Here is a 17,593-nt window from a genome sequence, read left to right on the forward strand (position 1 = left end):
ATCTTATTTTGTATTACAAGTTTTCTGAAATGTTATGTTTAAATATGCAAATTTACATCAAACTAACCCATTATGCCAGACAACACATGAAAAAAGAACACCTAACCCTGAATAAATTGATACAAGAGGTTTTTCAATGGATTCTGGTACTTTTGGGCATCTTAAATAACATACAAAAAATGTAGGGAAATCTCACTTCCAGGAAGGAGGGGTCATTTTCAAACTGCCGGAATCTTAAAATTGCTACATCTCATTTTACTATTCAACCATCTTGAAAATGACAGCAGTGAATTTGATGTGAAGTGTCACAACATCAACATTTCTGTTCCATGGAAAAGTTTAAAAGCCTTCATTTGTCCATGGCTGTACAAAAGTTAAAACAGACTGACGCATTTCAGCTCCCAAGAGCCTTCGTCATGCTGTAAAGATCATTACAACAAGCATCCTACATTTTTTAATGCACATCACACTCAACACTATTGTAATTGGTCTACATGTATTGTGGTTCATAGAGACACTGCGGAGCGTGTCGTCATTCAGAAACCACGCCCAAAACGGGGGAAAACACAAACTCCCGTCCAATCCTGGCGTTCTCCTATGTCGCGTGCATGGACGGGTTTTGCACAAAAATATCGCATATACGGAAGATGAACACTCCAATTTACTTAATTGACAGCAACATCCACATTTTTCTTCTCGCCAATTCTTAATGGCTTCCTTGTTTTGCTCAGGAGTACAAAAAAACTGTAACTGGCGATTTTTTACATTTGTTGTCTGCGCAGCCCACCACACAACAGCTTTTAGCTCTGTGTGACAGCAAAGACAACAGCAGCACAGACACTGCGTGACAGCAAAGACAACAGCAGCACAGACACTGCGTGACAGCAAAGAAAACAGCAGCGCAGACATTGCGTGACAGCAAAGAATATGGCGAAAGTGGGTGGGTCTCCAGACACTTGACATCATGTACCCGATGACAATTGGCTGGAAACAAACAGGTGGGATTAATTGGCTCAAAGCTACACTTGTTTTATTGCACAGCGTGACACAAGTGGTCTCTACATGCAGATATGCACAGCGTGACACAAGTGGTCTCTACATGCAGATATGCACAGCGTGACACAAGTGGTCTCTACATGCAGATATGCACTTTTCGTCAACATTTCATGACGACATGATGTTTTTTTATCAGTTGAATCCGTTAATTTGCGACCCGCTGACCATGTGTCACAGACCCCCAGGAGTCCATGGACCCCACTTTAAAAGGCACTGCTGTAGTGTGCTGCTAGCACATTCTGGAACAACGTGATACTGAGGAAAGTCTAGGAGATAAGGAGGTAAACGTTGACAACCGCTACAAAATAAATAAAAAATAACAATAAAAACCGATGATAACACCTGCTGCTAGCTTACCAGCCGCACTAACCAGCTGGTTAATGTAAGGTTAGCACTTCTAGAAGTACAATACAGTGTTGTAGAGCAAGCAAGGCTTACCAGATTACCACATATTTACAATACATGTGCGGTATAATCCATACTGCCTTTATGATCGTTGTTACAGTATCATAAATTCAGTGATTAGCCTACAACGTCCTAGTTCTCCATTGCCCAGCTGGAAAAAGCAGTTCACGTCACTTTTGAAAGCACTCCGCTCTGACGAAGGGAAAAAAACTCCAGTGCCTTTCTGGAACGGACGCCTTTTGTGCACCTTGCCCCGCCTACCGTTGCTTCTATGGCGCTGAACCTGAGAATAAACTGCTATGTGGACACACAGCCTTAGATGGCCCAGATGAGGCTGAGACGGAGCTACAGTGTCCTATCAAACTGAATGGAGTTCTCACATCGGGCTGGAGAGAATGACACAACTTTTTGGGGTGAATTTTAAAGTTGATCTATTATATCAACTGAGCTGGTTTCTGATTAGTTTGTGGTTAATTGGCAGGTAATTGATTGTTAAAATGGAAGTTAATTGTTTGCTGGTTTGGTCATTCCAGTTGCAGGAGAGCAGTGACAGCTGTGACAGCGAGACCACGGTGACATCACATGCGTCACGTGACGTGGCCACGCCCCTCGCCCTGGACCACCCGGCATTCGATAGGCTTATTGGCAGAGAGGAGGAGGAGCCTGACGCTGCTGCCGAGGCTGATGGCAGGTGTAGTTCTAGAAGAGCGGAGGAGCATGCTGGGAGCTCTGAGCAGGTGAGGCGTGGGCGATATGGCCCTAAAATAATATCATGATATTTTAGGGTATTCCTGCGATAACTATATTCTTGACGATATGAAAAAATACCGAAAGATATTTTATTATTAATTTCAAGAACATACAATTGCAACAAAATAAGTGTTTTATTTGTTTGTGTTTATAGTTTTATATGTCAACATAAACGTCAAGGTTTACCTTCAAATATTATCGTGGTTTGTTGTACATGCTCTTTTGAAACCAAACCACCATTGAAGCCAAGCCCATTTGTGGAATTAACTCCTCCCCCATGGAGCCGCTTTCAGCCATGCTTGTTGTTGTGATACATATGGCACACCCCTAGGTGACACCATCAGTCCACCAGCTGCACTGGAACGGACCAATGAGAGCACAGCACGATGAGAACGGACTAATGAGAGAGCAGCGTGATGAGAACGGACCAATGAGAGCACAGCACGATGAGAACAGATCAATAAGAGCGCAGCACGACGAGAACGGACCAATGAGAGAACAGCACGATGAGAATGGACCAATGAGAGCACAGCACAATGAGAACGGACCAATCAGAGCACAGTACGATGAGAAACAGAACCAGCAGCAGGCTGAGAGGACCGGCCAGGAACCAGAAGCTGAACACACCCAGAACCAGTCTGCCTTTGGTATGTTATCTATTTTATTCCATCATGTTTAGTGTTATGCACTTCAAATTCAAATTCTTAAAGGTTTCTATTGATTATTTATGTATGTAAATAATGTTTATCTTAAACATATGCCATATTATGTTGCTACTTAGATGTAAATCAATTTAAATTGCCTGTGTACCCCTTTTTATGCACTTTTACATTTCTTCTGTAATTCTTTTATGCCCTTTTATCATATGCTTTCCCCCGACTTTTTACAGCACTTTGAAGCATTCCATGTATGAAAGTTAGTGCTATATAAATAAACCTGCTTGTTCCAGAACCCGAACACACCAAGATCCAGACCCAGTCCACTACAGACCCCGACCCCCCCGCACACACACACACAGAGGGAGAGACCGGTCAGAGTGGGACATCCCAGGCGGAGTGTGTTGATGGTCCCGTTCCAGCCTGTCCTCCCGGTAGGCCTGCAACTAACCATTATTTTCATTATCCATGAAACTGTGGATTTGTTTCATTATCCATGAATCTGTTGATTATTTCCTGGATTAATAGATGAGTAGTTTGGTTTTATAAAATGTGTTTCCCAAAGCCCAATATGATGTCCTTGAATGTCTTGTTTTGTCCACAATCCAAAGATATTCAGTTCACTGTCAGAGGAGTAAATACATCAGATATTCATTCACATTTTAGAAGCTCGAATCAGAGAATTTTGGCTTTTTTCTTAAAAAATGGCTCAAAATGATTAATGGATTATCAAAATAGCTGTAGATTAATTTGCTGTCGATTGACTAATCGATTAATGGTTGCAGCTCTACCTCCTGGTCCGGTCCAGAGCGCTCTGAGCCGAGCCAGACAGAAGCAGCCGAGCCCGAGCCTGGGTCTGGGCAGAGGCAGGTTCCCCCTCCAGAGGGCGCTCTCTCTGCCCTGCTCGCTCCTCTCACCCTCCTCGGTCGTCTCCTCTGTCAAGATCCGTTTCGGCCGAGGATCCGCCTCCTGCACCCCGCCCACATACTCCTACAGATATTGCCAGGACCATGCAGGTTTGTTTGTTTGTTTATTTAGCAGTTAACTAATCCCTCCAGGATTCCAATGAGGGTTTCTTTGCAGTGGCAATGCAATTTGCGAAGTTTTGTTTGTTTGTCTTTTGTTTTGCAGTGAAATTGCGGGAACATGAAACATTGCAAGTTGAGGGGGGAGGAAATACGTATATATATATATATATATATATATAATTATTTGTTTCCTTTCTTTTTTTCTAACTACTACCTGATGGCAACTTTTCTTTTTTCTTTTTTGCAGTAAAATTGCGAGAACAGGCAAAAATTGCAAGTTGAGGAAATCCTGACGTGGGCGTCCGGGTAGTGTAGCAGTAGAGTCCCTGCCTACCAACACGAGGGGCGCAGGTTCACATCCTCGTGTTACCTCTGGCTTGGTCGGGTGTCGATACAACCACCAAATCTTAATTGAAGGCAATAGGTTTTCAAGATGAGGTCTTGAACTGGATACAGTCTTACCTCTCTGACAGAGTCTAAAAGGTAGAAATAAGAGGGGTACTCTCTGAGCCCAGAAACCTTACCTGTGGGGTCCCTCAAGGAAGCATTATTGGTCCATTATTATTTTTGTTGTATATTATGTTCATGTCCTTTATTTCTGTATGCTGGTGATTCTGCCTTGTTTGTAACCGGAGAATGCTTAGAATCTGTTAGAGCATCACTTAGCAAAGAGCTTCATAATGTAAGCACATGGTTATGCAACAATAAGCTATCGTTGCACTTAGGAAAATCTGAATGTATTGTTTTTGGATCAAAGTATAAACTAAGGAACCAGCCCAGTTTTTCGGTAGATGGTGGTTAAGTTGGTGTTAAGAATGGTGTTAAGTTACAGGAAAAGTGTTGTGTAACGTATCTGGGAAGTCATTGGATCAGTATATGTCGAGTGAAGCTATCTCTGTCATTGGGAAAATTCACGCAAGGACAAAGTATTTGGCAAGAGTACTTTAGCTACGTCTTTAGTTCAACGTCACTATGACTACACCTGTATATCCTGGTACAGTGGTTTAATGTCACTATGACTACACCTGTACATCCTGGTACAGTGGTTTAATGTCACTATGACTCCACCTGTTCATTCTGGTACAGTGGTTTAATGTCACTATGACTACACCTGTACATCCTGGTACAGTGGTTTAATGTCACTATGACTACACCTGTACATCCTGGTACAGTGGTTTAATGTCACTATGACTACACCTGTACATCCTGGTCCAGTGGTTTAATGTCACTATGACTACACCTGTACATCCTGGTACAGTGGTTTAATGTCACTATGACTACACCTGTATATCCTGGTACAGTGGTTTAATGTCACTATGACTACACCTGTATATCCTGGTACAGTGGTTTAATGTCACTATGACTACACCTGTACATCCTGGTCCAGTGGTTTAATGTCACTATGACTACACCTGTACATTCTGGTACAGTGGTTTAATGTCACTATGACTACACCTGTACATTCTGGTACAGTGGTATAACAAAATAATCAAAAGATAAGCTCCAAAAAGCCCAAAACAAACTAATGAGGGTCGTCCTTATCCTCAGTCCAAGAGCACACATTAGCCCAACGAATTTTAAAGAGTTGAATTGGCTCCCCGTTGAAAGTAGAGTTCAACAGTTGAAACTTATCATGGTCCATAAAATATTACGGTACATGACCCTTGTCCTAATTACAGTATTTACCAAGTGCTTTCAGTTTGTTCAGGACATTCATAGCCTGAACACGAGGGCTAGTGTAGCAGATTTGAAATTACCCAATCTGAAAAGCAAAGTTGGGAGAAGTACATTCCTCTATACGGGGGGAGGGGGGGAGGTAGTGGAACAAGATCCCTAACAAAAGTAAATCTGCAAATTCTCTGAATGGTTTTAAAAACCTTCTGAAAAAATTCTTACTGAGCTAGCTAGTGTCATGTGTGAGCCTTTCGGTGAAATTGTTTTTGATCTTGTCTTGGTTTGTATATCTTGTTCTCTATACCCTTGACTGTTCTGTATTGTTTATATGACGTTATGTGTTACTGTATATCATGTTTTATAAGACCAGGGACCATGATGGAAATAAGTGTATACACTTTTTCATGTTATCCCTTGGATTTTGTTCTTCGTCCAGAATAAAGTCAATCAATCAATCATACAGGCACGATTGGCTGGTGTCTGCGGGAGGGAAGCCGGATTGAGGGTATTTGTCCTGGTTGCTGCACTAGCGCCTCCTCTAGGTCGGTTGGGGCGCCTGTTCGGTACGGAAGGGAACTGGTGGGAATAGCGTGATCCTCCCACATGCTACGTCCTACTGGTGAAGTTCCCGCTGTCGGGTGAAAAGAAGCGGCTGGCTACTGCGCATGTCTCGGAAGAAGCATGGTGCTAGTCTCGGCTCTCCCCAGAACGGCAGAGGGTGGAGCAGCGGGCAGGGCAGAAGAGGGAAAAATTGGCCAAGTACAATTGGGGAGAAAATGGAGGGGAAATCGGGGGGGAAGAACATAAAAAAAGGAAATCCTGTCACTTCCTGTTTTGCCGTTTTTGTGGAGAAATTGCGGGAACTTTGGAAAAATTGCCCCTGCAAATAGCACATGTAGCCAACAGGAAATCACATGTAGCCAACAAGATATCACATGTAGCCAACAGGATATCACGTGTAGCCAACAGGATATCACATGTAGCCAACAGGAAATCACATGTAGCCAACAAGATATCACATGTAGCCAACAGGAAATCACATGTAGCCAACAAGATATCACGTGTAGCCAACAGGAAATCACATGTAGCCAACAGGATATCACATGTAGCCAACAGGATATCACATGTAGCCAACAGGAAATCACGTGTAGCCAACAAGATATCACGTGTAGCCAACAAGATATCACATGTAGCCAACAGGAAATCACATGTAGCCAACAGGAAATCACATGTAGCCAACAGGAAATCACATGTAGCCAACAGGAAATCACATGTAGCCAACAGGATATCACGTGTAGCCAACAAGATATCACATGTAGCCAACAGGAAATCACATGTAGCCAACAAGATATCACATGTAGCCAACAGGAAATCACATGTAGCCAACAATATATCACGTGTAGCCAACAAGATATCACATGTAGCCAACAGGATATCACGTGTAGCCAACAAGATATCACATGTAGCCAACAGGAAATCACATGTAGGCAACAAGATATCACATGTAGCCAACAGGATATCACATGTAGCCAACAGGATATCACATGTAGCCAACAGGAAATCACATGTAGCCAACAAGATATCACATGTAGCCAACAGGAAATCACATGTAGCCAACAAGATATCACGTGTAGCCAACAGGAAATCACATGTAGCCAACAGGATATCACATGTAGCCAACAGGATATCACATGTAGCCAACAGGAAATCACGTGTAGCCAACAAGATATCACGTGTAGCCAACAAGATATCACATGTAGCCAACAGGAAATCACATGTAGCCAACAGGAAATCACATGTAGCCAACAGGAAATCACATGTAGCCAACAGGATATCACGTGTAGCCAACAAGATATCACATGTAGCCAACAGGAAATCACATGTAGCCAACAAGATATCACATGTAGCCAACAGGAAATCACATGTAGCCAACAATATATCACGTGTAGCCAACAAGATATCACATGTAGCCAACAGGATATCACGTGTAGCCAACAAGATATCATGTCTAGCCAACAAGATATCACATGTAGCCAACAGGATATCACGTGTAGCCAACAGGATATCACGTGTAGCCAACAGGATATCACATGTAGCCAACAGGATATCACGTGTAGCCAACAGGATATCACATGTAGCCAACAGGATATCACATGTAGCCAACAGGATATCACGTGTAGCCAACAAGATATCACATGTAGCCAACAGGAAATCACATGTAGCCAACAAGATATCATGTCTAGCCAACAAGATATCACATGTAGCCAACAGGAAATCATGTCTAGCCAACAAGATATCATGTCTAGCCAACAGGATATCACATGTAGCCAACAGGATATCACGTGTAGCCAACAGGATATCACATGTAGCCAACAGGATATCACATGTAGCCAACAGGATATCACGTGTAGCCAACAAGATATCACGTGTAGCCAACAAGATATCACATGTAGCCAACAGGAAATCACATGTAGCCAACAGGAAATCACATGTAGCCAACAGGAAATCACATGTAGCCAACAGGAAATCACATGTAGCCAACAGGAAATCACATGTAGCCAACAAGATATCACATGTAGCCAACAGGAAATCACATGTAGCCAACAAGATATCACGTGTAGCCAACAGGAAATCACATGTAGCCAACAGGAAATCACATGTAGCCAACAGGAAATCACATGTAGCCAACAGGAAATCACATGTAGCCAACAGGAAATCACATGTAGCCAACAGGATATCACGTGTAGCCAACAAGATATCACATGTAGCCAACAGGAAATCACATGTAGCCAACAAGATATCACATGTAGCCAACAGGAAATCATGTCTAGCCAACAAGATATCACATGTAGCCAACAGGATATCACATGTAGCCAACAGGATATCACATGTAGCCAACAGGATATCACGTGTAGCCAACAGGATATCACATGTAGCCAACAGGATATCACGTGTAGCCAACAGGATATCACATGTAGCCAACAGGATATCACATGTAGCCAACAAGATATCACATGTAGCCAACAGGATATCACGTGTAGCCAACAGGATATCACGTGTAGCCAACAGGATATCACGTGTAGCCTAAACTGGTTCTTGCTGTTGTTAATCTCTAGGAGGCGAGGAAGAGGAAAAGGAGGAAGAGGATGAGGAGGAGGCGGGACTAACCAGCTGCCTGTCTACTTTGATCATAAACCCTGCCTCCTCTCACACTAACAGCCAATCACCAAGGCCTCACGCAGAAGCTCCCGCCCCTCTGTGCCCTTTGCCCATCCCGCGTCGCTTGTTGCGATCATCCTATTCACTGCAGAGCCCCAGTCCACCTCCCGATTCGCTGGAGAGGTCACTGGGAGGCCACGCCCACTCCTGGAGCACCCAGAGTGTCCCCGATCTCTTCTCCAACCAGTTACATCACAACACAAACACAAATCAGAGCCAGCCCAGTCGGAACTCAAGGCCAATCATGTTCCCCTATCCTAACCCGAGCCTCAACCCTAACGCCTGTACCCCAAACCCTCCACAGCACCCCCAGCCCCACCCTCTCCACCCCCACCCGCTCCACCCACACACTAGCCTTCCTAACCTTTACCACCACAGCCCCCCCCTGCCTCATCACAGCAGTCTAGGCTGCCTGCACCAGCCTAGTACTCCCACAATCCCCAGCTTCTCCAATGTTCACCATCCGAGTCTGAGCAACCTGCATTACACTGGAACTCCCTATCACCATCCCCAGCTGCCTATTGGTCCATACAGTCATCATCCTCAACTGCCTATTGGTCTGTACACTCACCAATCACCTTACCTCACCCCGAACGCCCCGCCCTACCACAGTAACCACAGTTACAACCAGCAGCCCCACGCACCAGTCTTCCCCCCCACCCCGGGCCTGACCCAGCGCCCCGCCTCGGCCCCGGGATACGCCCTCTTCCATGGGCTTGGTCCTCCTCCGGCTCCAGGCTCCCTAACAGGTCTATATGTAGTGTAAAAACACTCTGCTATGATTCATATTTTGTTTAAGGTTTTCTTACTGTACAGCAAAAGTAAAAAAAAAAAAAAAAGATCTGAGAAGGGATGGCGAAAGTGATTTTTTCCCCCCTGACTGACAACCGACGCTCATTAACCGATCATTAACCGAAATACCCAACAAGATTAAAATTGACTATTTATAGCCTAATGCATTCCCCTGGCTGGGGAAGTTGGTGCAACACTTATTCACATTTTCCCGTGCGGTGCGGGGCATGCGTTTCAGCGGATGACACCAGGCAGCAGGGTGCACTGACTGCGTAGGCAGGATATATGTAGGCAGGGTATATGTAGGAAGGGTATATGCTCTGTGTCTGCCTGTCTGCACATGAGGAGGACGTAGGCAGGGTGCTCTGTGTCTGCCTGTCTGCACATGAGGACAGTAGGCAGGGTATATGCTCTGTGTCTGCCTGTCTGCACATGAGGAGGACAGTAGGCAGGGTATATGCTCTGTGTCTGCCTGTCTGCACATGAGGACAGTAGGCAGGGTATATGCTCTGTGTCTGCCTGTCTGCACATGAGGAGGACAGTAGGCAGGGTATATGCTCTGTGTCTGCCTGTCTGCACATGAGGACAGTAGGCAGGGTATATGCTCTGTGTCTGCCTGTCTGCACATGAGGAGGACAGTAGGCAGGGTATATGCTCTGTGTCTGCCTGTCTGCACATGAGGAGGACGTAGGCAGGGTATATGCTCTGTGTCTGCCGGTCTGCACATGAGGAGGACAGTAGGCAGGGTATATGCTCTGTGTCTGCCTGTCTGCACATGAGGAGGACAGTAGGCAGGGTACATGCTCTGTGTCTGCCTGTCTGCACATGAGGAGGACAGTAGGCAGGGTATATGCTCTGTGTCTACCTGTCTGCACATGAGGAGGACAGTAGGCAGGGTATATGCTCTGTGTCTACCTGTCTGCACATGAGGAGGACAGTAGGCAGGGTATATGCTCTGTGTCTGCCTGTCTGCACATGAGGAGGACAGTAGGCAGGGTATATGCTCTGTGTCTGCCTGTCTGCACATGAGGAGGACAGTAGGCAGGGTATATGCTCTGTGTCTGCCTGTCTGCACATGAGGAGGACGTAGGCAGGGTGCTCTGTGTCTGCCTGTCTGCACATGAGGAGGACAGTAGGCAGGGTATATGCTCTGTGTCTGCCTGTCTGCACATGAGGACAGTAGGCAGGGTATATGCTCTGTGTCTGCCTGTCTGCACATGAGGAGGACAGTAGGCAGGGTATATGCTCTGTGTCTGCCTGTCTGCACATGAGGAGGACAGTAGGCAGGGTGCTCTGTGTCTGCCTGTCTGCACATGAGGAGGACGTAGGCAGGGTATATGCTCTGTGTCTGCCTGTCTGCACATGAGGAGGACAGTAGGCAGGGTATATGCTCTGTGTCTGCCTGTCTGCACATGAGGAGGACAGTAGGCAGGGTATATGCTCTGTGTCTGCCTGTCTGCACATGAGGAGGACAGTAGGCAGGGTATATGCTCTGTGTCTGCCTGTCTGCACATGAGGAGGACAGTAGGCAGGGTATATGCTCTGTGTCTGCCTGTCTGCACATGAGGACAGTAGGCAGGGTATATGCTCTGTGTCTGCCTGTCTGCACATGAGGAGGACGTAGGCAGGGTATATGCTCTGTGTCTGCCTGTCTGCACATGAGGAGGACAGTAGGCAGGGTATATGCTCTGTGTCTACCTGTCTGCACATGAGGAGGACAGTAGGCAGGGTATATGCTCTGTGTCTGCCTGTCTGCACATGAGGAGGACAGTAGGCAGGGTATATGCTCTGTGTCTGCCTGTCTGCACATGAGGAGGACAGTAGGCAGGGTATATGCTCTGTGTCTGCCTGTCTGCACATGAGGAGGACAGTAGGCAGGGTATATGCTCTGTGTCTGCCTGTCTGCACATGAGGAGGACAGTAGGCAGGGTATATGCTCTGTGTCTGCCTGTCTGCACATGAGGAGGACGTAGGCAGGGTGCTCTGTGTCTGCCTGTCTGCACATGAGGAGGACAGTAGGCAGGGTATATGCTCTGTGTCTGCCTGTCTGCACATGAGGAGGACAGTAGGCAGGGTATATGCTCTGTGTCTGCCTGTCTGCACATGAGGAGGACAGTAGGCAGGGTATATGCTCTGTGTCTGCCTGTCTGCACATGAGGACAGTAGGCAGGGTATATGCTCTGTGTCTGCCGGTCTGCACATGAGGAGGACAGTAGGCAGGGTATATGCTCTGTGTCTGCCTGTCTGCACATGAGGACGTAGGCAGGGTATATGCTCTGTGTCTGCCTGTCTGCACATGAGGAGGACAGTAGGCAGGGTATATGCTCTGTGTCTGCCTGTCTGCACATGAGGAGGACGTAGGCAGGGTGCTCTGTGTCTGCCTGTCTGCACATGAGGAGGACAGTAGGCAGGGTATATGCTCTGTGTCTGCCTGTCTGCACATGAGGAGGACAGTAGGCAGGGTATATGCTCTGTGTCTGCCTGTCTGCACATGAGGAGGACAGTAGGCAGGGTATATGCTCTGTGTCTGCCTGTCTGCACATGAGGAGGACAGTAGGCAGGGTATATGCTCTGTGTCTGCCTGTCTGCACATGAGGAGGACAGTAGGCAGGGTATATGCTCTGTGTCTGCCTGTCTGCACATGAGGAGGACGTAGGCAGGGTGCTCTGTGTCTGCCTGTCTGCACATGAGGAGGACAGTAGGCAGGGTATATGCTCTGTGTCTGCCTGTCTGCACATGAGGACAGTAGGCAGGGTATATGCTCTGTGTCTGCCTGTCTGCACATGAGGAGGACAGTAGGCAGGGTATATGCTCTGTGTCTGCCTGTCTGCACATGAGGAGGACAGTAGGCAGGGTGCTCTGTGTCTGCCTGTCTGCACATGAGGAGGACGTAGGCAGGGTATATGCTCTGTGTCTGCCTGTCTGCACATGAGGAGGACAGTAGGCAGGGTATATGCTCTGTGTCTGCCTGTCTGCACATGAGGAGGACAGTAGGCAGGGTATATGCTCTGTGTCTGCCTGTCTGCACATGAGGAGGACAGTAGGCAGGGTATATGCTCTGTGTCTGCCTGTCTGCACATGAGGAGGACAGTAGGCAGGGTATATGCTCTGTGTCTGCCTGTCTGCACATGAGGACAGTAGGCAGGGTATATGCTCTGTGTCTGCCTGTCTGCACATGAGGAGGACGTAGGCAGGGTATATGCTCTGTGTCTGCCTGTCTGCACATGAGGAGGACAGTAGGCAGGGTATATGCTCTGTGTCTACCTGTCTGCACATGAGGAGGACAGTAGGCAGGGTATATGCTCTGTGTCTGCCTGTCTGCACATGAGGAGGACAGTAGGCAGGGTATATGCTCTGTGTCTGCCTGTCTGCACATGAGGAGGACAGTAGGCAGGGTATATGCTCTGTGTCTGCCTGTCTGCACATGAGGAGGACAGTAGGCAGGGTATATGCTCTGTGTCTGCCTGTCTGCACATGAGGAGGACGTAGGCAGGGTGCTCTGTGTCTGCCTGTCTGCACATGAGGAGGACAGTAGGCAGGGTATATGCTCTGTGTCTGCCTGTCTGCACATGAGGAGGACAGTAGGCAGGGTATATGCTCTGTGTCTGCCTGTCTGCACATGAGGAGGACAGTAGGCAGGGTATATGCTCTGTGTCTGCCTGTCTGCACATGAGGACAGTAGGCAGGGTATATGCTCTGTGTCTGCCGGTCTGCACATGAGGAGGACAGTAGGCAGGGTATATGCTCTGTGTCTGCCTGTCTGCACATGAGGACAGTAGGCAGGGTATATGCTCTGTGTCTGCCTGTCTGCACATGAGGAGGACGTAGGCAGGGTGCCTTGCTCGAGTATAATGAGCCCTTAGGCAGGCGAGATGCCTCCCCTTGTCTGTTGGGTGACACCTCACCCTAAAATCCAAACTACATTTTTTTTCCTCTCACCTGTAGTGCTATTTATCCATCTATATAGTTTTGGGATAGTTGCCTCAGCTTTGGAGATATCGGCCGCAGAGATGTCTGCCTTCTAGGGGTGTCACGATATTTCGTCGCACGATATATCGCGATATCGAAACGTCACGATATCGATATCGTCAGAAAAAAATGATATCGTAAAAAAAAAAAAAAAAAATTGCTCCTGAATAACAAATTTAGCAGAATCAACACGCATGAGTGAGGGGGTAGACTACTACTGGCATGGCAAAACAGGGGTACATAAGATTACATAAGTTTAGGGACCATTGAGCATGAGTTATTTAAGAAATAGATTGTATACTTTATTTTTCTTTCACCATGCAACAAACATTTAGTTTGTGACAGTGTGACACATTCTATTGCAAGAGAAGCATTATCTTCCATGTTGTTTTCTAGTTATTATAATAACGATTTTAGAATGAGCTGTTCCTTTAAGGTTGAAACGGTCGGTTATCGGTTAAACGGTTATTGGTTGACATCCCTGGCTAGGATCACATGAGAAATTTGGGATTCTATAAATATTAAAATATGCAAATATAACAGGCTGACCCACACTCAGAAGGGTCTGCAGCTAACATGTTAGCAGTTAGCAATCTGTAGCTAACGTTAGCAGCTAGCGATCTCTATAATGTTTGCAAATAACAATATGTAGCTAAATTTAGTGGCTAGCAATCTGTAGCTAATGCTTAGCAGCTAGTGATCTATAGCTAATGTTAGAAGCTAGTGATCTGTAGCTAACATTAGCAGCTAGCGAGCCAGTAATAATGGCTTTCTTTTCGGTAATACTGAGAAGTCTCTCCTCCATGGACTTGGTCCTTCTCCAGATCCAGGCTCCCTCCTAGGCCTGGCCCCGGGTCACAGCCCAAGACACGCTCTCTTTGCTGGGCTCCAGGGCCCGTCCAACACGGAGATGCAGCTGAGGAGAGTTCTGCATGACATCAGAGGGACCGTACGGAACCTGAACCAGGTGATTATTGGTATTACTGGTGTCAAGTAAACTGAAAGTACAGGTGATTGTAGCTGCCATATTGGTCTGAAGTAAACACCTTGCCCGCAGCTCGGTTGCTGTGTGGCCTTGCCTGCCCTATTGGCGCGTGTCTCCCTCAGTCTCTCTCCCCCTCTCTCTCCCTCAGTCTCTCCCCCCTCTCTCTCCCTCTCCTCTCCTATGACTGATGTCATCAGTGGTTTATGACATCACTGATGATGGCACAATTGTTTATGACATCACTGATGATGGCACAGTGGCATTTATGACATAACTGATGATGTCATTTATGACATCACAGTGGGACATGGGACAGACAGAGAAACAAACAGAGCCCACACGTTCAACTGCTTTAAGTAGCCCTCTTGTTTGTCTGCATCTGTGATCTGTGCAAGTTTTATACGTGCCGTAATTTTGTAACTGTAATTATAATTGTATTTGTTGTATTTCTGTAATCAGGGTCTCCTTGAAAAAGAGAGCCTGCTCTCAAAGATCCTCCCTGGAGAAATAAAGATTAAATAAAATAAAAAGCAAACTCTGGGCTGAGGCAACTCCAGCTCTGACATCACTTCCTCTTTCTCTAGAACTCAGCCGACACTCCAGACATGTTCAATGATCACAGAGCAGCCCTGCCCAGCCTCGAGGTAGGCCTACACTCCCCTCTACACCCCTCATCGCTCCAACAGCTTACTGTACACATGCTTCCCGTGTTCTTCAATATTCCTACACAGCGTTACGTGTCTCACTCACCTGCATGCTGTTATTTACATGGCCGCCAATGTATGCCCAAGAAGTCCAGGTCAACAATGTCTCGTAGAGAAAGTTCTTTCCAGGTTCTCTTGGAGAGGAGGAGCCTCTGAAGAACTTGAGAACAAACAGTCTGTCCAGGTTGAGATGGACTCAAAACACACAGCTGATCATTTTCTCTCAAGAAATGAACAATTTACCTTTCCTAAGCCCCACCCCTTTTCACTCTGTGCTCCAATAACATTTGAGCAAGCTTGGTACCCTGCAGAACCTCGGTCAACTTTCCCCTTTCCTGTTATAGACAAGTTTCCTGGGCACTTCCGGTTTGCTTCCGGACTCGGCCGCGATCGTGTCTGTCGGTTCCGGTGTTTGTGAATACGGAGAAGCGTAACGTACTACCGTAGTAGCCATAGCGACCGCCGAAAAAATGCAAACTTGGGTTCATTCTGCGAGTCTCCTATCTAATGAAAGAGTGTCTATCTCACACCCGTTGACAGTGGACACATGGGAAGATAATATGTGTAAATGGCCGAACGTAACTACAGGCAGGATTATAGCGTATTTTGAGGAATCAATGGCGGTGGACGGCAACGCAATGAACTATCTCATAAGCTCCGAAGCGTCAGCCAGACTAACGTAACGTAGGTTACAGTCCTCTCCTCTGTCACAGTCAGTCAGACTAATGTTAGGTTACAGTGACAGTACTCTCCTCTCTCACAGTCAGACTAACGTTAGGTTACAGTCCTCTCCTCTCTCACAGTCAGTCAGACTAACGTTATGTAACATAACGTTAGTCTGACTGACTGTGAGAGAGGAGAGGACAGTAACATAATATGTTACTGTCCTCTCTTCTGTCACAGTCAGTCAGACTAATGTTAGGTTACAGTGACAGTCCTCTCCTCTCTCACAGTCAGTCAGACTTAGGTTACTGTCCTCTCCTCTGTCACAGTCAGCCAGACTAACGTTAGGTGTCTCTCCACACCCAGTTTGCCTTGATCACTGCAAAACATGACATGCCGTGTGTAGCCTCCACACAATAGGGCTACACATGGTAAATCATGGTAAATACGCAGCACAATACCCGCCGTGGTAAACAGAAGAAGACTGGGATATTAACTTTAAGGCGACTCACTTCTAGACTTGAATGAAATTGTATTCACCTACTATCTGCTCCGTGGCTTACCATTTTACAATTTCGGAGACGAAATTGTAACATAGCAACGTTGGTCCACAAACGTTGCTATTTAAAAAAAAAATTGGGAGATCGGGTTGGGATTATAACGTTAGTTTGCCGAGTCGCACCTGGTAATCCAGAAATGGCGTTATGGTAGGCTACCTTTGTCTACTTGTAGATCATCAAGAAACTTTAAATTAATAACGTTAGATGTGTTTAACAGAGCTGTATATCGGGTCTAGCAGCTGATCAGCAGCTCAGACAGCCTCAAACACGAGGTGATTGTCAGCTCTATAATTCGCAAAATAGCAGTGGATGGAAACGCGCACTGTGTTTTGTGACAGCCACGCACTGCACAATGTGTTCCAGAATAACCCATTGTTAATAACGTCTGCTAACGTTAGTGTAGCTGATGTTATCGATCGTTGTAAAAAAGTTTGGATATTTCGGCTGCTGCCTTCTTCTTCGTGCTTGCTGCTGTGGACGTAATGTGGACTTAAACGGAAGCCGGCGACACGAAAGGCTGCTATGGCGCCGCCCTAGGAACGGCCCAGGAAACTTGTCTATACAAGATATGACCAAGGACACGTCTGTTCGAAGCTAACATCACCAAGTCATATTACATTGGTATCACAATCTTCACAGACACATTACATTGTATAGTCACATCTTAAGTTAGCTAATGTTAGCAAAACACTAGCTAACATATACATCAAGATGACTTAGCCTAAGTGCCCGTTCACACTATACGCCGAAGCCACGCCAAAGCCACGCAGTTTCAATTCAGCGTCCTTGTTAACAGGCGAATCCGTTCACACCGGCCGCACGCCACGCCATGCTGATTCCACGCTGCGCCGAACCAACCAATAGATTCTGTTCTATTTTCCAAGCATGCTGCGCGCTGATCTCGAGCTGCCTGCTCCTGGCAGGCAGTCAATGCAATTTGTGAGGGGTGGGAGGGGCCAGAGCAGCAGCTCTGAGCCCAGCACAGAGGAAAAGAGACTGCTCCTGGTGTGACCGGTTAAGCGTCAGATCAGCTAGAGCATGCCTCAAGCTTCAGTTCAGCATGGCTTTGACGTATGGTGTGTTTGGCCACTAATGTCTCTTTGTTATTCATATTTTTTATTGGTTATTTCTG

The 17,593-nt window shown here is 46.5% G+C and overlaps 1 protein-coding gene across 2 annotated transcripts in view; it reads left to right on the forward strand.

Annotated features, from left to right (window-relative positions):
- The window catches only part of itprid2 (ITPR interacting domain containing 2), a 108,794-nt gene that overhangs the window by 74,653 nt on the left and 16,548 nt on the right, over positions 1 to 17,593 (forward strand). For both annotated transcript variants that reach the window (XM_083639327.1, XM_083639328.1), the window contains 7 exons: positions 1,995 to 2,198; positions 2,543 to 2,858; positions 3,161 to 3,301; positions 3,653 to 3,883; positions 8,686 to 9,537; positions 14,374 to 14,516; positions 15,119 to 15,178. In XM_083639327.1, coding sequence (XP_083495453.1) covers positions 1,995 to 2,198; positions 2,543 to 2,858; positions 3,161 to 3,301; positions 3,653 to 3,883; positions 8,686 to 9,537; positions 14,374 to 14,516; positions 15,119 to 15,178 — 1,947 coding nt within the window. The remainder of the gene's footprint in view (positions 1 to 1,994; positions 2,199 to 2,542; positions 2,859 to 3,160; positions 3,302 to 3,652; positions 3,884 to 8,685; positions 9,538 to 14,373; positions 14,517 to 15,118; positions 15,179 to 17,593) is intronic.

This window comes from Poromitra crassiceps, assembly GCF_964638095.1.
Source record: "Poromitra crassiceps genome assembly, chromosome: 6".
Taxonomy (NCBI): Eukaryota; Metazoa; Chordata; class Actinopteri; order Beryciformes; family Melamphaidae; genus Poromitra; species Poromitra crassiceps.